The sequence below is a fragment of the Cricetulus griseus genome, chromosome 7 (genome assembly GCF_003668045.3).
Source record: "Cricetulus griseus strain 17A/GY chromosome 7, alternate assembly CriGri-PICRH-1.0, whole genome shotgun sequence".
Taxonomy (NCBI): domain Eukaryota; kingdom Metazoa; phylum Chordata; class Mammalia; order Rodentia; family Cricetidae; genus Cricetulus; species Cricetulus griseus.
The window spans coordinates 88,135,610-88,162,745 of record NC_048600.1 but is presented as its reverse complement, the minus strand read 5'-3'; the positions used below and the strand labels follow the sequence as shown (position 1 = coordinate 88,162,745).

Here is a 27,136-nt window from a genome sequence, read left to right as displayed (position 1 = left end):
GTTGCACATGCCTTTAATCCCAGCACTTGGGAGGATCTCATTGATTTAGAGACCAGCCTAGTCTAGAACAGCCAGGGCTACACAGAGAAACACTGTCTCAAAAAACCAAAGCCAAAAACCCGGGGCCTTATGAGGTGTAAGCATGTGCTTTTATCATCAAAGGGTAGTCCCCAGGCCTAATAATTTTAACTTTTGAAAACATAAAAAGTTTTATGTTTGGGCCAGCAAGGTGGCTCAACTACACAGTAAGGCTTGCACTTACTGTGCAAGCCTGGTGACCTGAGTTGGATCCCCAAAACCCACATGCAATGATAGAATCAATTCACACAGTTGTTTTCTGACCTTTGCAGCTGCACCAAGGCATCTGGACCTACATGCATATATCATTCTTCCAGGCAGGCATACTATAATACAACAAAGTTTATGATTTGTATATTGTGGGTAGTTGGAATTTACAACAGGTGGCTATGGTGTGTGTTTTTTGTTTGTTTTGTTTTTGTTTTTTTTCAATGCTGGGTATTGATCCTGGAGCCTTGGGCATAGCATCCTAGACAGAGTGTTCTATTACTGAGCAGTATCTCTTCCAGCCTAGTTATTTTTAAAAAATTCTCTTTAACATAATTTACTGTTTGAAAGTAGGGCCTTACTGTGTGTTCCTAGCTGGTCTTGAACTCAAGGAGATTGGTCTCCCTCTGTCTCTTGAGTGCTAGGATTAGAAATGTGTGTCACCATGCCTGATAATGTTATCTATACATAAGGTCAGTCTTCCTCAGTCCCTACCCCCCCTCTCCTGGAACTCACTATGTAGGAAGGAGTGGGTGCTGAACTCACAGATAATCACTTGCTTTTGCCTTCCAAACACTGGTATTCAAGGTGCATGTCACCATGCCTGGCCTACATCTAGTACTTGAAACCCTGCCTCAGTCTCCTGTGATTGCTGGGGTTATGGGCTCAAGTACTACCCTGTCTGGTAGCAATTGCTAAGTTTTAAATTGAATTAAAATACAATACAGGGTCTCATGTAGCCCAGACTGACCTAAAACTAGTGGAGGATGACTTTGAACTTCTGACCCTTCTGCCTTGTCTCCTGAGTGGGTTCCCCCCCCCTTCTTCCCAGTGTTGATCATTCAGCTTAGTGCCTCTCGCAGACTAGGCAAGCTGTGCATTATTGGGCTACCCACCTATCCTCTGCCAAGTCCTTAAAGGATATCTTCTATTTATGTATCTTTTCTTGTTTTTATTTTATCAAGAATATGCTGATGCCAGTCATAGGAATGCCAATACTAGACTGGACTACCTAGCAAGACCCTATCTCAAAACAAAACAAAACAAAAAAGGTGAAAATGAGACTGATAATTTGGTATTTCTTGATCCCCACCCCCAATACTAGGGGAATTGAAACTAGGATCTTACACATATTAGTCGACTGATGAGCTACACATAACCCCAGTCCTCTTTTTACATTTATTCACCTACTTGCTTATTTATTTATTTAGTGTGTATGCACAAGTATCATGGGGTGCCTGTGGAGATCAGGAAACAGCTTGTAGGAGACTGTTGTCTCCTACCCTGTGGCTTATAGGAATCAGACTCAAATACTCAGGCTTGGTGGCAAGTGCTTTTTGAGAGTTTCCTTTGCCTCCAGTCCTCTTTTTGTTTCTAGATAGAATCTCAGTACTCAGACTGACCTTGAGTCCACTGTATAGCCCAAGTTGGCTTTCAATGTAGATTCTCCTGCCTCAGTGTTTTGATTCAATGAGGTAGTAGACTTGCTGTCACCAGGCTAAACTGATTAGCTTAATTTTGAAAGGTACAGAAAAAACTATGCATTTAGTATTAGTAGAAAATTAAGCTGTTGAGTAAAGCATGTACTTAGTGCCAGGTATCAATCTGGGGTCTTACCCGCTGGACAACTGTTCAAACTTTGTGCACTAGACTTCTTTTTTTTTGCTTCCTCCTTTCCACCCCGATTAGATTGTTTGTTTGTTTTCAAGACAGCTGTTTATCCTGGAACTCACTTTGTAGACCAGCCTGACCTGGAGCTCAGAGATCTATCTGATTGCCTTTGCCTTCTACCTCCAGAGTGCTGGGATTAAAGGCGTGGGTCACTACTTCTTGGCTCCACCACTTCTTGGCTCCCTGGTTGCATTCTTATTAATTTTTTCCCCTTTTTTCCAGATTGATTTTATGTGCATAAATGTTTTACCTGCATGTGTGTATGTGCACCATATGCTTGCCAGGTATCCACGGAAGGCAGAAGAGGGTGTTAGATCCCATGGAACTGTAGTTAGAGGTGGTTGTGAGCTACCATTTGGGTGCTAGGAATCAAACCCAGGTCCTGTAAGAAGGAATAATAATCTTAACTGCTGAACCATCCTCTCTACCCCAAGATGCTTTTTTTAAATAAGAGAATCACCTCACTATACAGTTTAACCATACACAGTCATTAATACAATTCTTATAGAATTGTTTGCTTGGTTTTTGAGGGGGTTGTTTTTTGATATTGGGGTTGGGTGTTAAGGCAGGGTCTAACTACATATCTCTGCCTGGCCTGGAGCTCAGAGAGATCCATTTTGTAATGTGGTCTAGTCTAATCCTGCAACTCCTACACTAAAGCAATCTTCTTGCCTCTGCCTCCTGAGGCTAGAATTAAAATATATGCCATTATAGCTGGCTCCAACTAAGATTTAAGTGCTGAACATTTATTTTTATACTATATGTGTGTAGGAGCCCTCAGAAGTCAAAGAAGTAGGATTCCTTTGACCAGAGTTACAGGCAGTTGTGAATTACCATGTGAGTGCTGGAGCCCAATCTGTCATGTGCAAGAGCAACATGTCTTTTTTTTTTTTCCTCTCCCCCAGACCAGGTTTCTCTGTTTGTAGCATTGGCTGTTCCGGAACTCACTTTGTAGACCAGGCTGGCCTCAAACTCCTGGAGATCCACCTGACTCTGCTTCCCAAATGTTGGGATTAAAGGCGTGAACCACCTCTGCCTGACCAAAACAAGTCCTCATAGCCACTAGCCAAAGTCATCTCTTTAGTCCTCTCTCTCTATATGTATATTGTTTGTTTTGTTTTTGAGACAGAGTATGTAGTACTGTACTTGAACTCTGGTAGACCAACGTGGCCTCCAACTCTCAGAGATTCCCCTGTCTCTGCTTTCCAAGTGCTGGAATCAAAAGGTATGTGTCAGAACTTTTAGACACTCCCCCACATACACACCTTTTTTCTCTGTGGAGCCATGGCTGTCCTATTAGATTTTTTAATAAATAAATAGGACATTTAGACATCTGTCTTGTTAGAAGAGCACTGGCTGCTTTTCCAGAGGTCCTGAGTTCACTTCCCAGCATCCACATACATGGTGGCTCTCTGTATAACAGCCCTAGCTGTCCTGGAACTGGCTCTGTAGACCAAACTGGCTTCAAACTTACAGAGCTCTGCCTGCCTTTGCATCCCAAGTATGGGGATTAAAGATGTGAGCTACCCCCCCCCCCTAATGTCCTCTTGTCAGAAGAGGACACCAGATCTCATTATAGAGAAACTCTTTGTCTCGAAAACCAAAAAAGGAAGAAGAAGAAAAACAAAAACAAAAAACAAACAAAAACCTGTATTTGGGGGACTGGAGAGATGGCTTAGTGGTTAAGAGCACTGACTGCTTTACCTGAGGACCCCAGTTAAATTCCCATCACCCACTTGGCGTCTCACAGCTATCTCCAGTTCCAGGGGACCCAACACCCTCACCCGGACATATTGCTTATAAAATTAAAATAAATTTGAAAAAATAAGTAATTGGAGTCGGCCTTGCTGGTACTCGCCTTTAATCCCAGCACTCAGGAGGCAAAGACGACAGAAGGATCTCTGACTTCGAAGCCAGCTTAGTATACAAATCCACTTCTAGGACAGCCAACGCTACACAGAGAAATACTGTTTCAAAAACAAACAAAACTAAACAACAACAAAATATGAAGTAATTGGAGCAGACATTGGAAAAGATTATCTTAGATAGTGGGAACAGCAACATATTGGTACACATATTCCTTATATGTATACTGGTAAAGTTTGGGAGAGGAGATTGTGGGATTGGCTGGAAAATTATATGAGCCAGATTGATACAATTTATATGTTCTGTATAGCTAGCAGGCAATCTGGAAGTTGTTAAACAATTTCAAGCAAAGGCTAGCAATCTGATGAGTTGTGCATTGTATAGTTTATGTGGGTGGCAACAAAGATTGATTGATTGCTGTGTGGAGGTCACAGTTTTTCAGGAAAGAATGATTACTGCTTGAAATATGATAGTGATCATGAAGTGGAGAAAGGATGAGGAAGTAGAATTGTGAACCCTTAGAGCAGTTGGAAGAGAAAAATGTATAGATTCTAACTTGAGTGAGGAAGTGGAGTTGAGAACAATTTACAGAATAAGAGCAATTGTATAGTAAATGAATTGGGTCGTGAATGAAGAAATTGGATAGTAAATGAAGCTGCTAGATACATTTTCCTAAACCACATCCAATTTTTATTTTATTTTAAAATTTTATTTAAGCTGGACTCACACCTTTAATCCTAGCACTAGGGAGGCAGAGACAGGTAGGTAGGTGAGTTAGAGGCTCTACAGAGCAAGTGCCAGGACAGGCTCCAGAGCTACACAGAGAAACACTGTCTCTTTAAAACAAAACAACAAAAACCGATAAAATTTTATTTTATGTATGTGAATGTTTTGCTTGCATTTATGTCTGTGCACCAAGTTGTGCCTAGTACTGGAGGAGGTCAGCAGAGGGTTTTGGATTTCTTGGAACTGGAGTTAAAGAAATTGTGTGTGGGAATTGACTAGGTCTTCTGGAAGACCAGCCAGTGCTCTTAAATAATACCTCTCCAGCCTCCCTTCTTTTAAAAAAGATTCTTATTATTTTTATTTTTGTTTTTCTTAAGGCATGGCAGGCCAGATTGGCCTCAAATTCTCAACTCCCTTCCTGAGGGCTGGGATTATGTTTTTATCATCTATCGTTTTAACCTGTTATCCAGTCACTTCTCCCCCCTTTTTTTCCCAAAGACAGGGTCTCAACATAGTCCTGGAAATCCTGGAATTTACTGTGTAGATAGATCATGCTGGCCTTGAACCGTCTGCCTGCCTCTGCCTCCCAAGTGCTGGAATTAAAGAGGTACACTACCACACCAAGTTTTACCTTTTATTGTCTTTCATTGGCTATGTGCATTGGAGTGTAAAAGTTTTCATGGCAAAGTCTGGTACTTAGTAGATGTTAGTTTAGTATTAAATGGTATACTTTTTGAAAAGTCATTTTTCTTTTTAGTGATCATTTTCTTTAATCCTGGGTGTGTTTGTGTGTGTACATGTTTTAGTGTGCACACATGGGTGCTAATGCAAGTGTGAACAGGTAGGCCAGAGGTTGATGTTGTTTATCTTTCTCAATTGCTTTCTACTTTTTTTTTTTTTTTTTTTTTTTTTTTTTTTTTTTTTGAGATAGGGTTTCTTTGTGTAGCTGTGGCTGTCCTGGAACTCCTGTAGACCAGGCTGGCCTCAAATTCAGAGATATCTGCCTGCCTCTGCCTCTTGAGTGCTGGGATTGAAGGTGTGTACCATCACTGCCTGGGCACTCTTTTACCTTTTTTTTTTTTTTTTTTAATACATTATCTGATTGTCATTTAAGTGTGTAATGTCATTGTTATTTCCACTATTATCCTCTCTTAAGCCCTATCTTTTTTATTATTGCTGACCATGTCTCCTGTATTTTAGCCTTAGGAAGCTATTGTAGGCAGACCTCTTCATGGTGCTTTTACTCTGTATTGTCCTTCCTCATAACCTTTAAAGCCTGAGTAGCAGATTGTCTTTTTTCTGGGCAAACTTTCCAAATTGTTATCTAAAGACATGTTTTCTTTGAATTCATGATGTCATGTATAAAGTGTTTCATCTCAAGTTTAGGATGAGTCAATGCATTTAAATAGCCTGGGGATAACACCTAGCATATAGTGAGTACTTCGTAACTATTGGTTGTTATTAGAGTGGCAATAATGAAGATAATTTTTAAGATGAAGTGATGAATAATTTGTGTGTCCTTTCTACCATCTTCTGATGTTAAAACTGATTTTTTTCCCCCCTCTGTGCTTGGGCAGTGTCTCTTACTTTGCTTTTGTAGGTAAAAATGAAATTGCTGTCACTGTACCACTTCACTACTTCTAAGCCATATGAGGGAAATCTGAGGTTAGCTACCCTTTTACACCATTGTTTTCATTTAACCTCATCCTGAGTATTCGAGTCACTTGGGCAATACTAACCTTAAAGAAATTGTAGGGAGACACTGTAGCCCCGCCTCCTAGTAGCCCCGACAGGTATGCCTGGCCACGCCCTCATGGGCGTGGTCAGGGGAGGTCAAAGATGATTCGGGAATGATTCTTAAGCGACCTTGAACACGTGGATAGCCCCATCTCTCCAGCCCTCAAATTCTTCATTTATTCATATATTCAAGAAATGGGCAAAATAGGCTTTAGGAAGTTTGACAATTTGTTCAGGGTCAGTTTGTGAATGCCTAAGATGATTTCTTTTTCTTCCAGTAATGACTAGAGCTTCACATGAGGCACACATTCTACCACTGAACTATACCTTTAGGTCCCAAAATGATATTTAGACCATGACTGCTTGACTCCAAAATTCTATGCATTGAGACATCAGAACTGGTCAGAAATGGTGGTGCCTGTTGGGCAGTTGGTGGCACCCCCGTCTTGAAATTCCCCCTCTCCAATAGGATTAACTTAATCTGCCTGTGACAGAATTTATGCACAGCCAAAAATATTCTTAAAATTTCCACTTGGAGGGGTCTCTCTACATAGCCCTGGTTGCCCTGGAACTCACTATGTAGACCAGCTGGCATCGAATTTATAGACATCTTCCTGCCTCTGCTTCCTGAGTGCTGGGATTAAAAGTGTGTGCTACCACACCCAACTAAGTTTTATTTTCACTCTATGTGTCTGTGTTTGTGTTTGTACATGTGAATGCAGGTGCCACAGAGGCCAATTCTCTGTGAGCCACACAATGTGCATACTGGGAATCAACTTTGGATCCTCTGGTAGAGCTCTTAACCTCTGCACCATCTCTTTTATTATATGGTAAATGTACAGAAAAAGTGCTTATGGTAATAAAACAAAATGTCCATGTAATTACTTTCAAAGCTTTTTAAAAAATAAAGTGGGGGTGGGGTGAGGGTGTACACTTTGGACACTTTTATGTTTGGTTTTTTCGAGACAGGGTTTTTCTGTGGCTTTGGAGGCTGTCCTGGAACTCACTTTGTAAACCAGGCTGGCCTCGAACTCACAGAGATCCGCCTGCCTCTGCCTCTGCCTGAGTGCTGGGATTAAAGGCAAATGTTACCACAGCCTAGTGGTGGACAGTTTTGATCCCAGCACTCCTGAGGCAGAGGCAGGCAGATCTCTTGAGTTTCGCGGACAGCCATGGCTGTTACACAAAGCCATGGCTGTTACACAAAGAAATCATGTCTTTTTTAAAAGACAGTTACAATTTATATCCCTTTTGTACCTCTTCCCAGTACCTCTTCCTTCTGTTAGTGTATATTCCTTTTTTGTTTGTATGAGACCTGATCTCACTATGTATCCCTGGCTGGCCTGGAACTCTATATGCAGACCAGGCTGGCCTCTCCTGAGTGCTGGAATTAAAAACATGTGCTACCACACCTGGCTGCGTATGCCTTTAAAAAACAAAACAACGTGTGTGCATTCAGAGTTTTTTCTTCCTGCCATTCTGTGAGTCCTGGGGTTAGATAAAGAGCTCAGATTTTCAAGTTTGGTGATGAGTGCCTTTTTCCTGCTTGCTGAGCCATCTCACTGGCCCTGGTTCTAGGTTTTTATACTTATAGTATACATGTGCACATCAGTAAGCAATGTGAGTGATACTTTGTAGATTTTTAGACTTTATGTGAATGTTATACCATATATTTTGCAACCTGGTATTTTCATCTAGTATTTCTAAGTAGACTTCAGAAATAATGACTGTTAAACTGTTCTGACATTGCACTATTACAATATTGTGAATATGGACAAAATATTTACCCATGAGTCAGTTTGATTTACATGCAATTCATCCTTAAATATTAATTATTTTTCCTTAGTAATTTTTGTCATTTGTATTTAATAAAGAGAATAATGAATATTGTTGGCATCAATTTTAGATTACAAATTCCTGAACTTTCTTCCTCTTTTTCTCCCGCATTTCCTTGCCCGTGAAAACAACCTGAGTTTATCTAGTTACTTAATCAATGGTTCTATCCTGGTCACCTTCAGGTCAGACTAAGTTTGTGAATAATATTTCTCTTGGCCTTGTATAGCTAAAAAGTTTTTAAGCTATAATTAAAATGACATCTTTTGCATTCTCTTATCAGATCATCCTGGAAAAATAGACAAATTTTATACTATTGCCATGTAAACAAAGCTGGGCTTGGAGGTGCATACCTTTAATATTAGTACTAAGGATAAGAAAGGATAGGATATCTAGGTTCAGGGCCTGTACAATAAGACTCTGTCTCAATAATAATAAAACCAAAGAAAATTTACAACTTTGCCTGCTTCATTTTACCACTTGTATTGTTCTCTATAGACACTAATTTGTGATTCATACCTTTTTTTGTGTCCAGATTATTGAATGGCTGCCCCACATTGTAGTTGAATGATTAAAAAGACACAAAACTGTTCGTAAATCATGGAGTTCTGTGCAAAATGACAGGTATTTATTGTTCTGTACACTCAGGTTCTAGACAGGAGTTTTGGTTTTGTTTATCATTTGTTTGGGTTTTGGAGATGGGGCTTTTTTTTTTTTCCTTGATGTAGCTCTGGCTGTCCTGGGACTAGCTCTGTAGACCAGGCTGGCCTCAAACTCAAGAGGTCTGACTGTCTCTGCCTTAAATGCTGGGATCAAAGGCATGCGACATCACCACCTAGCTCTAGAAGGGCTTTAAGCAGAAGAATTTAAAGGTGATATGAACATCCTCACCTTGTATCTCTAACTGACCTGGAACTTGAAGCTAGAGCAGGCTGGCATTGAACTTACAGAGTGCCTTGAACTTGCAGAGTGCAAGATCCACCTGCTTCTGCCTCTCTAGTGCTGGGATTGATTAAATATGTGTGCAATCCTGCCTAATGCAGGGAATGTGCTTCCAGAGTATTCAAGTATAGTTACTAGCAGAAAGACTCAGAATAACTGCTTAAAAGAGATTGCTTTGACAGAATACAGTTTCTCTTTTTTTTTTTTTTTTTTTTTTTTTTGAGACATGGTTTCTCTGTGGCATTGGACTCTGTGGCATTGGAGCCTGTCCTGGAATTAGCTCTTGTAGACCAGGCTGGTCTCGAACTCAGAGATCCTCCTGCTTCTGCCTCCCAAGTGCTAGGATTAAAGGCGTGCGCCACCAACGCCTGGCTCAGAATACAGTTTCTATAAACCAGGGTTCACGTTGTCAGTATAAAATAAATGTAGGGAGGGATTTTGTTTTGTTGATTTCTTTTGCTGGGTAGCCCAGATTGACCACGAATTATCTTAGCCTCCAAGTGCTGGGAATTGCAGGTGTGTTCTGCTGTGCCTAGCTTAGTGTTACGGGTTTTTATTAATGCCTGTAATACAGCTTTGACTCTTCCCAATGCATGATTCACCTTTATTTCTAAGTAAATTTTTGTTTTCTTTGACACTACGAGAACTGTCTTTATTTTGTCACTGCTGCACCTCTGGAATTTAGAGTACAGATCACTTCTATTGGTGACTGCTTTTTGTAGCTGTTTTCTATCTTTCACTATTCTAGTAATACTGTATTTCCTAACTACTCAAATATTTGCACTTGAATTTTTTTCTCTTCCAAAACCTGCCTCAAAGAATTGTAAACCAGTTACTTTTTTTTTTTCTTTCCTGAAGCATGGTTTCTCTTTGTAGCTTTGGACCCTGTCCTGGAACTTGCTTTGTAGATCAGGCTGGCCTCAAACTCACAGAGATCCTCCTGCCTCTTCCTCCCCAGTGCTGGGATTAAAGGTGTGTGCTGCCGTCCACCACCACCTTTTGACATTATTATTATAATTTTTTTTAAAGATTTTATTTGTTATGTATACAACATTCTGCTTCCATGTATATCTGCACACCAGAAGAGGGCAACAGATCTCATAACGGATGGTTGTGAGCCACCATGTGGTTGCTGGGAATTGAACTCAGGACCTCTGGAAGAGCAGCTGGTGCTCTTAACCTCTGAGCCATCTCTCCAGCCCCGACATTATTATTTAATTCTTTATTGTTTTTATTCTTTTTTATATGTATGTGTGCATGCCATAGCTCATCTATGGAGGTCAGAACAATTTTCACGAGTTGACTTTCATCTTGCACTATGTAGGATGCATGGACTGCAGATCATTAGGCTTGATGGTAATCACCTTTACTTGCAGAGCCATTTTGCCAGTCCTATTACTAAGTTATTTGTACAGGTGAAGACAAACATTAATGTGGGTGGTAATAAATCAGAAATCAGTTGAGAAATACTGCTTTATAATTTCTGAGCAGTTGTTCTCTAATAAAATGGGATCTGCCTTTAGGACTAAAATCATACCCTTGAGAAAACCATCTTTGGGGCTGGGACATGGCTCAGTGGGTAAAATGCTTGTTATGGCACAAGCATAAATTTTGGATCTCCATCACCCACATAAAAATGTGTGTGGTAGCATCTAAACCCAGTTCTTAGGGTAGGGCAGAGACATGCCCATTTCTGGAGCTCACTGGCCAGCCAGTGTAGCTAATTGTAAGCCCTGGGGTCCATGAAAGACGTTACTTAAAAATATAAGGTGGAAACCCAACATCAGCCTCAGTCTCCCACATGTATACAAGTGCATACTTATGAACATAACACAGAGAAAAAGAGTACTATCTTCAAGACCAAAAGGCCATCTTCCTCCAGTTGTACTTTGGCCATGGGGCTCTTTCAAATCATTCCCATTGCCTGTCTAGTTCAAGGTCTGTCACCACCGACTACCAGGTCCTTCTCTGCTTTTAGTATGGTTTTTTACTTCCAAAACAATCACTGTGAAGCATCACTTTGAGAACATTCTTCTCTAGCTAGAGAATTGCAGTGATTTATGTGTATATGTGTGTGTTTGTATAAATGCATGCCAGTTTGTGTGTGGGTGCTCACCTGTGGAGGCCAAAAGAGGGCATCAAGTCCCCTGAGCTAGAATTTTACAGGCTGTTGTAAGCTGTGTGGCATGGGTAATGGGTACCAAATTTGAATTCCCTGAAAGAGCAGGGTGCATTCTTAACCTCTGAGCCATTTCTCCAGCCCATTCCATTAATTTTTTTTATTATTTATATATTTATTTGTTTGTTTGTGGTTTGTTTTTTTGGGGGGGCGGTTCAAGACAGGGTTTCTTTTATTGTTTTGGAGCCTGTCCTGGAACTTGCCCTGTAGACCAGGCTGGCCTCGAACTCACAGAGATCTGCCTGCCTCTGCCTCCTGAGTTCTGGGATTAAAGTTGTGCACCACCAACGCACTGGTCTTCTCCTATTTTAAAGCAGTGGATTTTGTTACTTAGTTTTGACTCTTCTTTTGGATTTTTGAGACAAGGTTTCTCTGTAGCTTTGGAGCCTGTCTTGGACCTTGCTCTGTAGATCAGACTGGTCTCTTAACTCACAGAGATCCACCTGCCTATGCCTCCCAAGTGCTGGGATTAAAGGTGGATGCCATCAATGCCCAGCTGATTTTTTTAAAAGGTGGGTTCTCACATAGCCCAGACTGACCTCAAATTTGTTTGGAGCCAAGGATGACTTTGACATCCTATCCTCTGGCCGCCTGAGTGCTGGGAGTATTCACCGTCATACCCAATTTAGGTTTTACTTTCTGAAAAGTCATAATTAGAGGAGCTGGAGAGAGGGCTCAGCGGTTAAGAGCACTGGCTGCTCTTCCAAGGTCCTGAGTTCAATTCCCAGCAACCACATGGTGATTCACAACCATTTATATATATTGGGATCTGCTGTCCTCTTCTGGCAAAAAGTTGTACATGCAGATAGAGTATTCATATACATAAAATAAATTTAAAATTTATAAAAATGGTAACACATGCCTTGAATCCCAGCACTTGGGAGGTGGAGGCCAGCCTGGTCTACAAAGGGAGTTTCAGAATAGCCGGGGTTATACAGGGAAACCCTGTTGCCAAAAAAAAAAAAAAAAAAGTCAAAGTTTTAGCTTTGAGACAGCTTGCTGATATTTATCTTGTCCTCCTGTAGGATTTTTCCCAATCGGCTCTGATACGTACTAATATCAGTCTTTGAAAAGAAAAAGGATTACATCTAACCCAGCTTGAAGTAGCTGAACTTGGTGAATCTTACTGCCTGGATTTTAAAAGAGAAGAGAGAATAAAGTGATTTAGTGTATCTTTGCTTTCTGAAGCACATTAAAATTTGGCCTTGACATGGGTAGTGGTGGTGTTCGCCTATAATCCTAGCACTTGGGACTCAGAGGCAGGTGGATCTCTTGAATTTGAGGCCAGCTGGGTCTAAAGATCGATTTCTAGGACAGCGAGGGCTTCGCAGAGTTCTGTCTCAAAACAAATTTGGCCTTAGTTTTACTATGATGCTGAAGACAATCATTTAGGAGCACCAGTTGCCTATTGTGTGCTAATTACTGTGAATTTATTTTAGAGTTAACAATGAAAAATATGTCAGTTGCTGCTTTTGAGGAGTATTGTTGAGGAGACATTGCTGCATGTAATGGCAGTAGTGTGGAAAGTCTTAAATGTGTATATACAAATTACTAGGAAATCACAGGAGTTACTCTGCTTAATTTTGTATAAAAATGTAAAATGTTGTTTTGTTGTGTTTGTTATGATTTTGGTTTTTTGAAACGGGTTCTCTGTGTATCTCTGGCTGTCCTGGAACTTGCTTGGTAGAACAAGTTTGGTTTTGAACTCGAGATCTGCCTTCGACTGTCTCCTGAGTGCTGGCCTTGTAGGCATGTGCTACCATTGCCTGGCTAGTTTTTACCTTTTAACTCAAATTGAAGTATTGATTCATGACATAGTAGATTCATGGCATGATACGTAGTTTTTTGTTTGTATTTTAAAGAGAATTAAAATGTTCTTCGGGTGTTTTTGGTATTTTGTTTGGAAAAGGGATCTCATGTATCTTAGACCTTGAGCTGAACTGTTAGCTACAAATGACCTTGAACATCCTCTTGTTCCTACCCATCTAATGCTGGAATTATGCAATGTTGGGGATGGAACCCAGGGCTTCATGCCCCCAGGAAAGCACTGTAGAGTACACAGTAGATGTACTCTACGGTGCTACATCTGTCCCAAGTCTGTGAAGGTAGTAATTGGATAAAATGGCAGATTTAGGAATACACCTGTACATGTATTGATAGTACATAATAATGTGTTCTGTGTTTTGGAATTATATTCTAAAGCTTGATCATTGTAAGGTAATCCATTTTTATTGCATCCAAATCTTTCCTCCTCCCTCTATTACTTTCTGATGTATTTGTTTATGGTGGTAAGAACTCTGTGTGTGTGTGTGTGTGTGTGTGTTAAATAAGTCATCTAGGACTGAGCTACATCCCCAGCCTCAACTTCTACTTTTTAGGAACTTTATATGAAAAATATAAACCATAAACAAAACTAAGAGACTAATGTAATGAGTTTTGTAATTCTTTTAATGATTTATTATGTATACACTGTTCTGTCTGCATGTATGCCTGCATGCCAGAAGAGGGCACCAGATCTCATTATGAATGGTTATGAGCCACCATGTGGTTGCTGGGAATTGAACTCAGGACCTCTGGAAGAGCAGCCAGTAAGACTCTGAGCCATCTCCAGCCCTGTAATTCTTTTAATAATCAACTGTTTAATCAATATTCAGATTTCTCTAAGTGTTTATTTTATAGTTTCTTTAGATCTCGATCTAAGCATGGTTCACACATTGCAGCTAGTGAATGTCACTTGCCTTATAGTATTTGTTTTTTTTTTTTTTCAAGACAGGGTTTCTGCGTGTAACAGTCTTGGGTGTCCTGGACCTCTGTTTGTAGACCAGTCTGACCTCAAACTCACAGAGATCTGCCTGTCTTTGCCTTCTGGGGTACTGGGATTAAAATTGTGCCCCAACACAGCCCAATTATTTAATTTATTTTTGAGACATCTCAGTGGCTCTGAGATCCCCTGAGACAGGCCTTGAATTTACAGTTTAGCCAGGATTTGGTTTGAACTAGTGGTAATATTCTGTTTTAACTTCTTGAATACTGTGATTGGTGGTTGGAGCCACCATACACAGCTACATGTCTTTGAATCCACAGGTTCCTTTTCTGTCTCTTTATTTCATTGGAGAAACTAAGTTATTTGTATTCTAAGGCTTTTCACAGGATAGATTTTGCTACTTGTATTCTCAAGTATTCTCTGCCCTCTTACTGCAAATTGATAATTGGAGTCAGAAACACTTAATCAGATTTTTTTTTTTTTTCTGAGACAGGGTTTCTCTGTAGCTTTGGAAGCTGTCCCGGAACTAGCTCTTGTAGACCAGGCTGGTCTCGAACTCATAGAGATCCACCTGCCTCTGCCTCCCAAGTGCTGGGATTAAAGGCATGCGCCACTAACGCCCGGCTATCAGATTTTTTTTTTTTTTTTTTTTTTTTTTTAAGATTTATGTATTACATATACACTGTTCTATCTACATGCCAGAAGAGGGCACCAGATTGAATTATAGATGGTTGTGAGCCATCATGTGGTTGCTGGGAATTGAACTCAGGACCTCTGGAAGAGCAGTCAGTGCTCTTAACCTCTGAGCCATCTCTCCAGCCCTTAATCAGATTTTATAAAAATATTTATTCATTTATTATGTATACAGTGTTCTACCTGCATGTATGCTTGCAGGCCAGAAGAGGGCAACTAGATGTTATTACAGATGGTTGTGAGCCACCCTGTGGTTGCTGGGAATTGAACTCAGGACCTCTGGAAGAGCAGCCAGTGCTCTTAACCTCTGAGCCATCTCTCCAGTCACCAATCAGATTGTTTTCTTTCTTCCTTCCTTCCTTTCTTTCTTCACTTATTTCTTTCTTTCTTTCTTGGTTTTTCGAGAGAGGGTTTCTCTGTGTAGCTTTGGAGCCTATCCTGGCACTCGCTCTGGAGATCAGGCTGGCCTCAAAACTCACAGAGACCCACCTACCTCTACCTCCTGAGTGCTGGGATTAATAATGGCGTGTGCCACTAACGCCTGGCCAGATTGTTTTTATGGCAACAATATTTCAGTATTCTTTCACTACACTAATATAAAATACACTTACATAGGTATAATTGTATGTCTTTTACATTTTCTTTTGTCAGCATTTAAGTATCTCATCTGGTAGAGGAAAACAAATCTTATATTTATCTGTAAAAGTTTTATGGTATTATCTCTATTCATCTTCTTGCCTGTTTAAACTTTATTTTCTAGCCAGGCATGGTGATTCATTCCTGTAATCTAGTACCTGGTAGTCTGAGGCAGTAGGATTGCCTTGAATTTCAGGCCAGCCTTGGCTGTAACCTGATACCTACTGTTTCAAAAAAAATTTAACAATTGATATTGTTTCTGGCATATTAAGCCATTTTTCTCTCTAGTATTCCACCAAAACCATTCTCATCAAGGTTATCAGTGAACTGCATACTGAATGCAGCCAACCTATGCTTTCATATTTGATAACTTTGGATACTATAAATTGCCTCTCCTCAAAAATACTTAATTTGACTTCCGTGATATAACTTTACTTTCACTGCCTTAATTGCTTTTTCTCAGCCTCAGTTGCAGTCAATCCCCCTTCCCAAACACCCCATACTTTCTTCTATACTTGCACGTATAGGCACTCCATACTCAGTTATATACTCAGTCACTCAAATATATGCACTCTGCACTACACACACTGTCTCTCATAAACATAGACCCTCCATACGCATTGCCACTCAGCTACACAGGCCATACTTACTCATATACTCTGTCACTTGAGCTCATACACATACCATACATACCATTCTTCCCCTCTTTGCCCTCTCTTCCATTCTGGCTATTGAATCCACTACCTTGTACAAACAAGCTAGGTAAACAGTTTAACTGTTAAACCTCCAGATCTAATCTTATTTTTTAGTTAAATTGATTGATTGAGGGCTTGTCTGTATACTTACCTTTGGAGATACAAAAAAAAAAAAAAAAAAAAAAAACTTGCAGGAATTGACTCTCTCCTTCCACCATGTGGCTCCCTGGGATTTAGGTTGTCAGGCTTGGTAGCAACATGTCTTTACCATTAAACTATCTAGCTCATTAATGTATATTTCCTTTAGGTTCATTCACTGTTCTGTAATTTTTTCCGGGGGAAAAAAAATGTCAGTAATTTCTTTTGACTCTAGGCTGAATTGTAAAGACCTGAGCTGATTTTATACTCCAGCCTCTGTAGGAGAATTGCTGAGTTTGAAACCAGTCAGGGCTACATAGTGAATCCCTGACTTTAAAAAAAAAAAAAAAAGCCGGGCATTGGTGGTGCATGCCTTTTAATTCCAGCACTTCGGAGGCAGAGGCAGGTGGATCTCTGTGAGTTCGAGACCAGCCTGGGTCTATAAGAGCTAGTTTCAGGACAGCCCCCAAAGCCGCAGAGAAACTCTGTCTCGAAAAACCAAAACAAAACAAAAAACAACAGCAATAGTAAAATTTCTAGAATAGCTATATATTAATAATTGAAATTAAATAAGTAACTATGTTAAATACTGTGTTGCTGGGTGTGTTGGTGCATACCTATAAACCTAGCACTAGAAGTTAGAAGCTGAGGCAGGAGGATTGCCAAGAGTCTTAGCCAGCCAGGACTACCTAGTTAGACCCTATCTCAAAAACAGTAACAAAAGTACCTTTTTGTATCATTTTAGCTACATAAAATATGGCAGGGTTTGGGGGTACATACCTGGGTCTGAAATTATAACACACTTGTGGGGTCAGAAAGATGCCTGGTTTATGGTTTTTTGAGACAGGAATTTATTTTGGCATTGACTGGTGTCTTCCTTTCTTTCTTTCTTTCTTTCTTTCTTTCTTTCTTTCTTTCTTTCTTTCTCTCTTTCTCTCTTTCTTTCTACTATGTCATCTAACATGCATATTAATATAATTATATCATTTTCTATAATTTGGAAATAATACAAATTTTAAATGAGGAAAATAATTCTATTTTTTCTCTTTTTTTCTCTTTAGGTGGAATGAACCTTACTTGTTGACTATTTCCTGGTTGCTGATTGGATTCACTTGAGAAAGAATCATTTTCCCCTGTGTGGAAGCCACGTAGTGGCATATTTAATTCTAATCCAGGGATCACAGAACTTTCGATTTTTCTGGAGGGACATACCACTATATCAAATAAGCTTGACATTACAGCCAAAATGGTGCTGTCCCAGAGACAACGAGATGAACTGTAAGTTTCTATGTTTTCTTCTACTTAGAAATCCCTTATAAGAGTAAACTAGGCATGATTGATAGATGGTACATGGGGTAGTGGCAAAATCATCCTCTGCTATTTTGGAAGTTCAAGACCAGCTTTGTGCTAGCTGACACCTTGTCACAAAAGGGGAGAGGGGAGATGGGGTTGGGGAGAAAGTGTTAAAATGCAGTTGTAGATGGAATTTTCTGTCCTAGTTGTGCCCGAAGCCACTTAGTTCCAAATAAACACACAAAGGCTTATATTATTTATAAACTTTTTGGCTGATGGCTCAGACTTCTTATTGGTCTCTTAATTATTAATCCATTTCTATTAATCTGTGTATCTCCATGTGGTCTTGGCTTTCCAGTGATTCCCGGGTCTCTTGATTCCTTGGTAGCTACATGGAGTCTCTCTGACTCTGCCTACTACCTTTATGTATCCCTGTTTGGATTTCCCACCTGGCTAAATCCTGGCTGTCCATTTGTCGAAACAGCTTTATTCATCAACTGATAAGCAAAACATATTCACAGCATACAGAAGAACATCCACCAATCCCCCATCATTTCCTCTTTTCTGTCTAAATAAAAAGGAAGGTTTTAACTTTAACCTAGTAAACTTATATATAACAAAAGAGTTATCAAGCAAGAAGTATAGTTAACAGTATTTAGTCCATTTACATTTGGCAAAAATTTAAAGAAAATATTCTATCATCTATTCAATCTTTGTGTTCAGAATCCCTTTTTAGGCTTTTGACGGGTTTTTAAAAATGTTTTAAAAGACTTATTTTATGTATTCGAGGACCCTATCTGCACGTACACCTGCACACCAGAAGAGCCACCATGTTACTGGGAGTTGAACTCAGGACCTCTGTAAGAGCCCCAGTGCCCTTACCCTCTTAGCCATCTCTCCAGCCCTGCTTTTGTCAGGTTTTTTATGTGGAAATTCTTGCCAAACGTTTGGGCCCCACATGCAGTCTTGGGAAGTCTTGTTTGTTTTGTTTTGTTTGTTTGTTTGTTTTTGACTGTGAACCTAGCCTTTAACTGAGCCATCTCTCCAGCCCTGTTTTTTTGTTTTTGTTTTTTTTTTTTAAGACAGGGTTTCTCTGTGTAGTATTGGAGCCTGTCCTGGAGCTCACTCTGTAGACCAGACTGTCCTCAGACTCACAGAGATCTGCTTGCCTCTGCCTCTAGAGTGCTAGGACTAAAGGTGTGTGTGCACCATTAACGCCCAGCCCAATCCTCCTATTTATACTCTCTGCCTGCCAGTCCTGCCTATCCTTTCTCCTACCTAAATATTGGCTGTTCAGCTCTTTATTAAGACCATTAGGTGTTTTAGACAGGCAACGTAACATAGCTTCACAGAGTTAAACAAATGCAGCATAAACAAAAGTAACACACCTTAAAATAATTTTTTACAACACGGAACAGTAATACCGACTCTGGCTATCCTGGAACTCAGTACTCTGTACACCAAGCTGGCCTCAAACTTAGATTTGCCTGCTTCTGTCTCCTCAGTGCTGGGATGAACTTAAAAATGCTCAGTATGTAGAGTGCTTGCTTACTATGCATGAAGCCATGGATTTGATCCCAAGCATCACATAAAATCTGACATGGCCATAAAGGTAGAAGGACAAGGAAGTTCAAGGTCATCCTTGGATACCTAGTAAATTCAAGGCCAACCTGGGCTACAGGAGACTTTGTTTCGAAAGCAAACAGTGAGTTGTGGTGCACACCTTTAGTCCAGCATTTGGAAGATAGGTGGGTGAACCTCTGTGAATGCCAGGTCTAGTCAGAGCTACATGGTGAAACCCTTTCTCAGAAAACAAATCAACTAAAACAGGCCTATTCTCTTTTTAATCCTCTCTGCCATGCTATCTTCAGTGTATCTGGAAACAGTTTTCATTGTTTTATAAAAATATGAGCGAGCACTCAGGAGGCAGAGGCAGGTAGATCTCTGTGAGTCTGAAGCCAGCCTGGTCTACAGTGTTGAGTTCCAGGACGGGCTCCAAAGCTACAGAGACACCCTATCTTGAAAAAACCAAAACCAACCAAACAAAAAGTATATTTCTATATTCCTTCTTTTATTAAATATATTTCATGTGCCTCTGGTTTGGGTTTTTGTTTTTTTGTTTGTTTGTTTTTGCTTTATTTTAAAATTTAATGTATATGGCTGTTTTGCCTGTATGTGTATCTGTGTATCATGTGTGTGTCGTGCCCATAGAGTCAGAATAAGGTCTTAGATTCCTCGATGCTGGTATTCTTAAAAACTGACAACTGGGCAGTGATGGGGCACAGCTTTAGTCCTCAGTACTTGGGAGGCAGAGGCAGGGGGATCTTTGTGAGTTCAAGGCCAGCCTGGTCTGCACAGTGAGTGTCAGGACAGGCTCCAAAGCTCCACAGAGAAACTCTGTTATGAAGAACCAAACCAAAATAAAACAATGTTTTATTTTAGATTTATCCTGAGTCAGAAGTTTTGTTTGTGTTGACTTTTCTTTTTCAGTTGTTTGCTCCTTGTGTAATCTCTGTGGAGGTGTTTCCATTTTCCTGTTTATAAAAGGACTTTAGTGGAGCATTGCAAATAGGTGTCATGCAGTCAGTGAAAGCTATGCTCTATCCATGTTTCCTTAAGAGTCATTTTGTAAGCTGGGCATGGTGGAGCACACATTTAATCCCAGAACTCAAGGCAAGTAGATCTCTTGAAGTTGAGACCAGCCTGCTCTACAAAGTGATTTCCAGGACAGACAGGACTGTTACATAGTGAACCTCTGTCTCAAAACACAAAATAAAAGTCATTCTTCAGAGCCTGGCGCTGGTGGCGCACGCCTTTAATCCCAGCACTTGGGAGACAGAGGCAGGCGGATCTCTGAGTTCCAGACAAGCTTGGTCTACAAGAGCTAGTTTCAGGACAGGCTCCAAAGTTACACAGAGAAACCCTGTCTCGAAAACTCCGCCTTACTGTTATGATTATATAAATATTTCTAACTTTATACTGTAATTTATGTTACTACATTTCTATAATATTGAAGCTATGTGGGGTTGATTATTGTGATTTTTATAAAGGAAAATGTCTAACAGTTACCAAGTAGTTTTTAGTATTGTTATATAGCCAAGGCTGGTCCAGAACTCCTGCCTCAACTCTTTGAGTGCTGGATTACAGATTGACTCTATTATACGTAACTTTTATTTACTTTTTAATATTTCAAGGCCTTTTACAATTTTTGTTCTTCTAAATAAACTTTAAAATTAATTTTTTCAATATAAAAATATTTTGTTAATGAATGTGCTTTAACACTTTAAGAAACAGTAGTATTTTTTATATTACAGTGAGTTATATGGAAAAAAATCCTATATAACTTTCTCATACCATAACAATCATTTATTCTACTGCTCCTAAAATTTACTTGCCACTGTTTTGCATTTTTGTGGCACTTTGTTGTTTTTTAGTTAGGGTAGGCCAGGATGGCTTGGAACTGACTCTGTAGACCAGGCTTACCTTGAATTCCCAGAGATCTCTTCATCTCTACCTCCCAAGTGCTGGTATGAAAGGTAAGCATCGCTATACCTGTCTTAGCACTCACATGATGGTTAGTAACTGTTAGCATCTCCACTTCCAGGTTATCCAAAACCTTTTTCTGGCATCTGTGGGCACTGTACACACATGCATAGACATACATACAAGCTAAATATCCACATAAATAAAACTAAATTAAAATTAAAAACAAGCAAACAAAACAAACTAAAAGACTATTGTTGGGGCTTTCAAGATGACTTAATGGTTAAGAGCACTTGTTCCTGCAGAAGATAAGCACCCACATTGCAGCTCACAATTCTAACTCTAGTTCTAGGAGATCCAAACACCTACTTCTGACCACCTCAGGCACCAAGCATGTACATGGTTACATTTATTTATTTTGTGTATGAGTGAGTTGAGTGAATGTGTGTGTGTTCACCTTTGGAGGTGTATCCATTTTTCCCCCCAGAAAGGTTCATATAATTTGGAAGGAAGTACTCTTTTTAATAGATTTTAATAGCCAGGTTCTTGAGAGAGGCAGCATTTGAAAGAGAGAATCAGGTGGAGCTTTGTGAGTTCAAGGCTAGCCTGGGCTAACAGAAACCCTGTCTCAAAAACAAAAAAAACAAAAGAACAAACAAAAAAACCCCAAGATTTTTAATATGTTTCTTTATTTAGAAATGAGGTATTTTTAGGATTTATTTGAATTTGTTTTCTTTCAGAAATCGAGCTATAGCAGATTATCTTCGTTCAAATGGCTATGAAGAGGCATATTCCGTTTTTAAAAAGGAAGCTGAATTAGATATGGTATACTTGATTTTTTTAATGTCTTCTAATTACTCATAGTATAGTTAATGGGTGGAGTTTTACTTAAATTTGCAGTAGTTAGGTCAATTCAGCTATTCAAACCTTGCCATTTTTTATTGTGCTCTACTTAGCAGTGAACTTATTTTTCTACTTTTTTTGTATAATCATATATTTAATGTTTAAGTTTAAAGATGTCATGGTTAAGCCATCTTTTAAAGGATCTTGCCTTTTCTCCTCTAGAATGAAGAATTAGATAAAAAGTATGCTGGTCTTTTGGAAAAAAAATGGACATCTGTTATTAGATTACAAAAAAAGGTAACTAAGTCTTCTTTAGGTTGTTGTGGTCAGTGTGTTCTTACAAATTTTCTGAAAGCATTACCATAAATTATTAATCTTCTGATTCTCGTATCTGAGCTTAAAAAGAACATTTCCTTTGCTTCAAAAAAACTTTGATTTTAAGGTTATTACTGATGCATAGTAGCTCATACAGCCTGGAGTAGTGCCTTGGTTGAATTTGTATTGTCCTGACAGAGAAATTGATGCTTAAGGAATCATTTGTACCCTTAGAAGGACACAACTACTTGGAAATGGGAAAAGAGCACTACATGTGGTCTCATATGAACTATTCTTACCTCTGAGTTTTTTTTTTTAACCTGAAAGACATAAATAACAAATGCTATTCCATTTTTAAAATACATATTCTTCATATAAAAAAATGGAATATAGTAGGGTGGTTGTGGCACATGCCTTTAATCCCAGCACTTGGGAGGCAGAGGCAGGTGGATCTCTGTGAGTTCAAGGTCAGCTTGGTCTACAGAACGAATTCCAGGACAGGCTCCAAAACTACACAGAGAAACTCTGTCTCGAAAAACAAAACAAATGAAGAAGAAAAGAAAAGTTGGAATAGATAGCATTGTTCTAATACAAGCCCAGCTATAACTGTGGTGTAGGGGGGAAAAAAAACCACTAAAAATGGCAAGTGTAAAGGGATCCAGGGAAATGTGTTGATCTTCTCTGTTAATAAATGTAAATGAAAATTGTCTTTGAGTGAAATGGTTTGGGCTGGGCATAGTAACTACAGAACTTGGGAGCTGAGACAGGAAGATTATAAATTCTGGGCTACCCTAAGCTTCATAGTGAGAGCCTACCTAAAAGCAGAAAACATACAAATAAAAAACCCCAAATATGTTATAGTATGAATCTTTAACTTCATGTTCCCTCCCCAAGGTTATGGAATTAGAATCAAAACTAAATGAAGCAAAAGAAGAATTTACGTCGGGTGGTCCCCTTGGTCAGAAAAGAGACCCTAAAGAATGGATTCCCCGTCCACCAGAGAAATACGCATTGAGTGGTCATAGGAGTCCAGTCACTCGAGTTATTTTCCATCCTGTGTTCAGTGTTATGGTCTCTGCTTCAGAAGATGCTACAATTAAGGCAAGTTCTTTTTGTTTGTTCCTTTTGTTTTTGTTTGTTTGTTTGTTTTTTTTTTTTAAAGACTGTGTCTAAGTATTCTTAGCTATCACACTGGCCTTGAACTCATAGAAATCCTCCTGCCTCTCACTCCTAAATGCTGTGATTAAAAGTCATGGGTCGCCACACTCAGGTAAGGCAGACTTGATATAAATTAGGTGAAAGAAAGATTTTGAAAATTAGGATCTAAGTAGAGGAGAGTTCTGAGTTTATCTTTTGTTTATTTGTTGTTTTTTTTTTTTGTGCTCATGCTCCTTGTGTATGTATGCATACCTACATGTGTGTGATTGCCAAAGAACAAATTATGGGAGTTGTTTCTCCCTTCTACTATATGGGTTCTGGAAATCAAACTTGGAATGTAAGATTTGGTGGCAGTTGCCTTTTTGAAACTGTATAAATTAGTGATTTGGTTATAAACCTTAAAGGCAGACTTTAACCTTCATTATAGCTCTAGAGAGTCATCTGTCAATAAATTAACTGATGTATTTGAGAAAATTTGGCATGCTTTTAATTTAGTATGGCATATCATCTTTTCTTTGAATACTTTCTGTTCTTGAAAATTGAGAAGTTTGTCCCTTATTTTTAAGCAGGCAATAAGAAAATATTAGGGACTGGAGAGAAGGCTCAGTGGTTAAGAGCTGGCTGCTCTTCCAGAGGTCCTGAGTTCAATTCCAGCACCCACATGGTGGCTCACAAACATCTGTAATTCAATTTGGTGCCCTCTTCTGACCTGCAGTCAAAACACTGTATGCATAATAAATCTTAAAAATAAACAAATCTTTTTTTTAAAAAAAGAAAATATTAGTTTGCAAGTCCATTCTCCCAAAGAACATTAGTCTAAAGTAATGTACAACTTTTTTTAATCTACCCATAATAAAATGACAGTTGTGTTTCTTTTTTTTTTATTGGTTTTTCGAGACAGGGTTTCTCTGTGTAGCTTTGGAGCCTATCCTGGCACTCGCTCTGGAGACCAGGGTGGCTTCGACAGTTGTGTTTCTTATTTCAAAGGTTTATTTTATATGAAGAACCAATATTAAGTTCTTTTTGTAAAAGTTTAATATCACTGTTCATATCCCATAGCAATAGAAGTTGCAGACATGACATAAGTGTGACTATGTTTTACCAGTTTTTCAAGTTGAATATGTTTTTAACATATTTTTTCTTTTTTCTGTTTTTTTTTTTTTTTTTTTTTTTTTTTTTTTTTTTTTTTTTTTTTTTTTTTTTTTTTTTTTTTTGGTTTTTCGAGACAGGGTTTCTCTATGGCTTTCGAGGCTGTCCTGGAACTAGCTCTTGTAGACCAGGCTGGTCTCGAACTCACAGAGATCCACCTGTCTCTGCCTCCCGAGTGCTGGGATTAAAGGCGTGTGCCACCAACGCCCGGCTTAACATATTCTTTTTAAATTAATTTACTCATTTTGAGACAATGTCTCTACATAGCCCTGGCTGCCTGACACTCACTGTGCAGAACAGGGTGGCCTCAAACTTAAGGGATCTGCCTTCCCCTGCCTCCAGAGTGCTGGAAATAAAGCTTTGTGCCATCATGCCCAGTGTGTTACATAGCCTTTTTTTTTATTATTATTGTTTCACTTTTTGAGACAGGGTTTCTCTGTGTAGCTTTGTAGACCAGGCTGGCCTTGAACTCATAGAGATCCACCTGCCTCTGCCTCCCAAGTACTGGGACTAAAGGCATGTGCCACCACTGCCCTGTATGTTACATAGTCTTAATGTGATGATCCTGGAGACTCAGTGGTTAAAAGTGAGCTTGTACTCACACACACAATCTTTATCTGTGCTAGAACCATGCATGTGGATCTCAGTTGAGGGTGTTGGATCTGTTGGAACTGGAATTGTAGGAAGTTGTGAACCACACTTCATGGGTGCTGGGAACTGTATTCAGGTCCTTTGAAAGAATAGCAAGTGTTCTTAACCACTGAGCCGTTATGTCCAGCTTCTCTTCCATGTGTTTTGTTTTGTTTTTTATACCTTTAAAGCCTTTCATCATTGAGCTACAGTAATTCAGGAAAATGGATCAAGGATTAGTATTCAGAGCAGTTCGTAGTAGTAGTTTTGAAGGAGGAAGTTGGGCTGGGGATCAAATCCAGGGGCCTTGCTAGTGTCTTTGTATGTCTGTAGTCTCAGAACTCAGAAGGTAGAGTTGAGGACTATGAGTAACCAATTAAAAGTAATTTGAGTAGTTTGGACCTCACTGCTAATGTAAGAAAAAATGTAAATTGAAATTACATGTGTTTTATCAAACAGGGATTTATTTCGTGTTTGTGTGTGAGGGTTATGTGTACCACAGTGGTTATGTGGAGGCCAGAAGACAATTTGGGTATAATTAGTTCTCTTTATCCATCTTTTGGTTTTTGAGACAGGGTTTCCCTATAAAGCTCTGGCTGTCCTGGAACTTAACTGTATAGATCAGGTTGACTTCAAACCGAAGAGATTTATCTGCCTCTGCCTCCTGAGTGCCAGGACTAAAGGTATATGCCACCAACACCCAGCTCCCTATCCATTTTTCTGAGGGTTCTGAGGGTTAAATTCAGATAGTCAGACTTGCTCAGCAATTTCTATTACCCGCTGAGCCATCTCATCAGCCCCTATTTTACCTTTTAACAAGAATTTCCAGTGATGATGAAAGTATGCATTCTTACTACATTTCAAACAGTAATTTAACAGACTACATGAAAGATTTTGAGATTTTTTAAATATTTATTTATTTTGGTTTTTCAAGACAGGGTTTCTCTGTGGCTTTTGGAGGCTGTCCTGGAACTAGCTCTTGTAGACCAGGTTGGTCTCGAACTCACAATATACACCTGCCTCTGCCTACCGAGTGCTGGTATTAAAGATTTCAAGATTTTATACTTCTCTTTCTTTTTCTTTCCTTATGGAGGAAAGAACAGTCTTGGGTTATATCATGTATATATGTTTTTATGGATATGCATGTGTGCTGTGACATGAATGTAGAGGTCAAAGGACAGCTTGTAGAAGTTGGTTCTCTCCTTTGGCCGTTGGGGTTCCAGAATTGAACTCATTCCAGAATGTCTCATTCTTGAGACAGGGTTTCTCTCTAGCCCTGGCTGTCCAGTAACTCATTCAGTAGACCAGGGTGGCTTCAAAGAGATCTGCCTACCTCTGCTGGTACTAAAGGTGTGTGCTGGTTATGTATATTTTTATTCTCTTCATAGCAGTACATTCTGGTTTTATTTGCAGTTATGAAGAGACTGGCTTGTTTTTGTTTTTGTTTTTACTTTTATGTATGATTTTATCTGTGTGTGGGGGGGTGTCCATGCCTGCTTGTGTACCTGGTACCCATGGAGGACAACAGGATACTGGATCTGCTGGAACTGATATTACAGATGGTTATGAGCTGCCTTATGGATGCTAGGAATTGAACCCATGTCCTCTCAAAAGAGCACTATGAACCTCTGAGCCATCTTTCCAGCCCCCCAAAATTTTTATTTCAGAGTATGTTTGAAGAATTGTTCTAAGCCAGTGGTTCTCAACCTATGGATTACAACCCCTTTGGGGGTCAAATATCAGATATCCTGCATATCAGGTATTTACATGACAATTCATAGCAGCAAAATTACAATTATGAAATAGCAACGAAAGTAATTTTATAGTTGGGGGTCACCATGATATAGAGTCTGAGCATTAGGAAGGTTGAGAACTACTGCTCCAAGCCATACTGTGTGGTCAATGCTGGCTTGGGAAGCTGAGGCAAGAGAGTTTGTTGTTGTTGTTGGTTGTGGTGGTTTTTGTTTTTGTTTTTTGCCTGATGTATTTTTTGACATGATTTTTTTATTTTAAAACATTCTTTTCTCATTTTACATACCAATCCCAGTTCCCATCCCAGTTCCCACTCCCTACCCTCCTCCCACTTTCCCCACCTTCCCC

The 27,136-nt window shown here is 39.4% G+C and overlaps 1 protein-coding gene across 3 annotated transcripts in view; it reads left to right on the top strand.

Annotated features, from left to right (window-relative positions):
* The window catches only part of Pafah1b1 (platelet activating factor acetylhydrolase 1b regulatory subunit 1), a 49,518-nt gene that overhangs the window by 7,354 nt on the left and 15,028 nt on the right, over positions 1-27,136 (top strand). For 2 of the 3 annotated variants that reach the window (XM_027426777.2, XM_035447367.1), the window contains exons 2-5: positions 17,227-17,443; positions 21,682-21,766; positions 22,007-22,081; positions 22,994-23,200. In XM_027426777.2, the coding sequence (XP_027282578.1) occupies positions 17,412-17,443; positions 21,682-21,766; positions 22,007-22,081; positions 22,994-23,200 (399 nt within the window). In that variant the 5' untranslated portion in view covers positions 17,227-17,411. Of the gene's footprint in view, positions 1-8,653; positions 8,743-17,226; positions 17,444-21,681; positions 21,767-22,006; positions 22,082-22,993; positions 23,201-27,136 lie in introns of all 3 variants that reach the window. The other variant, XM_027426778.2, reaches the window with a different exon arrangement.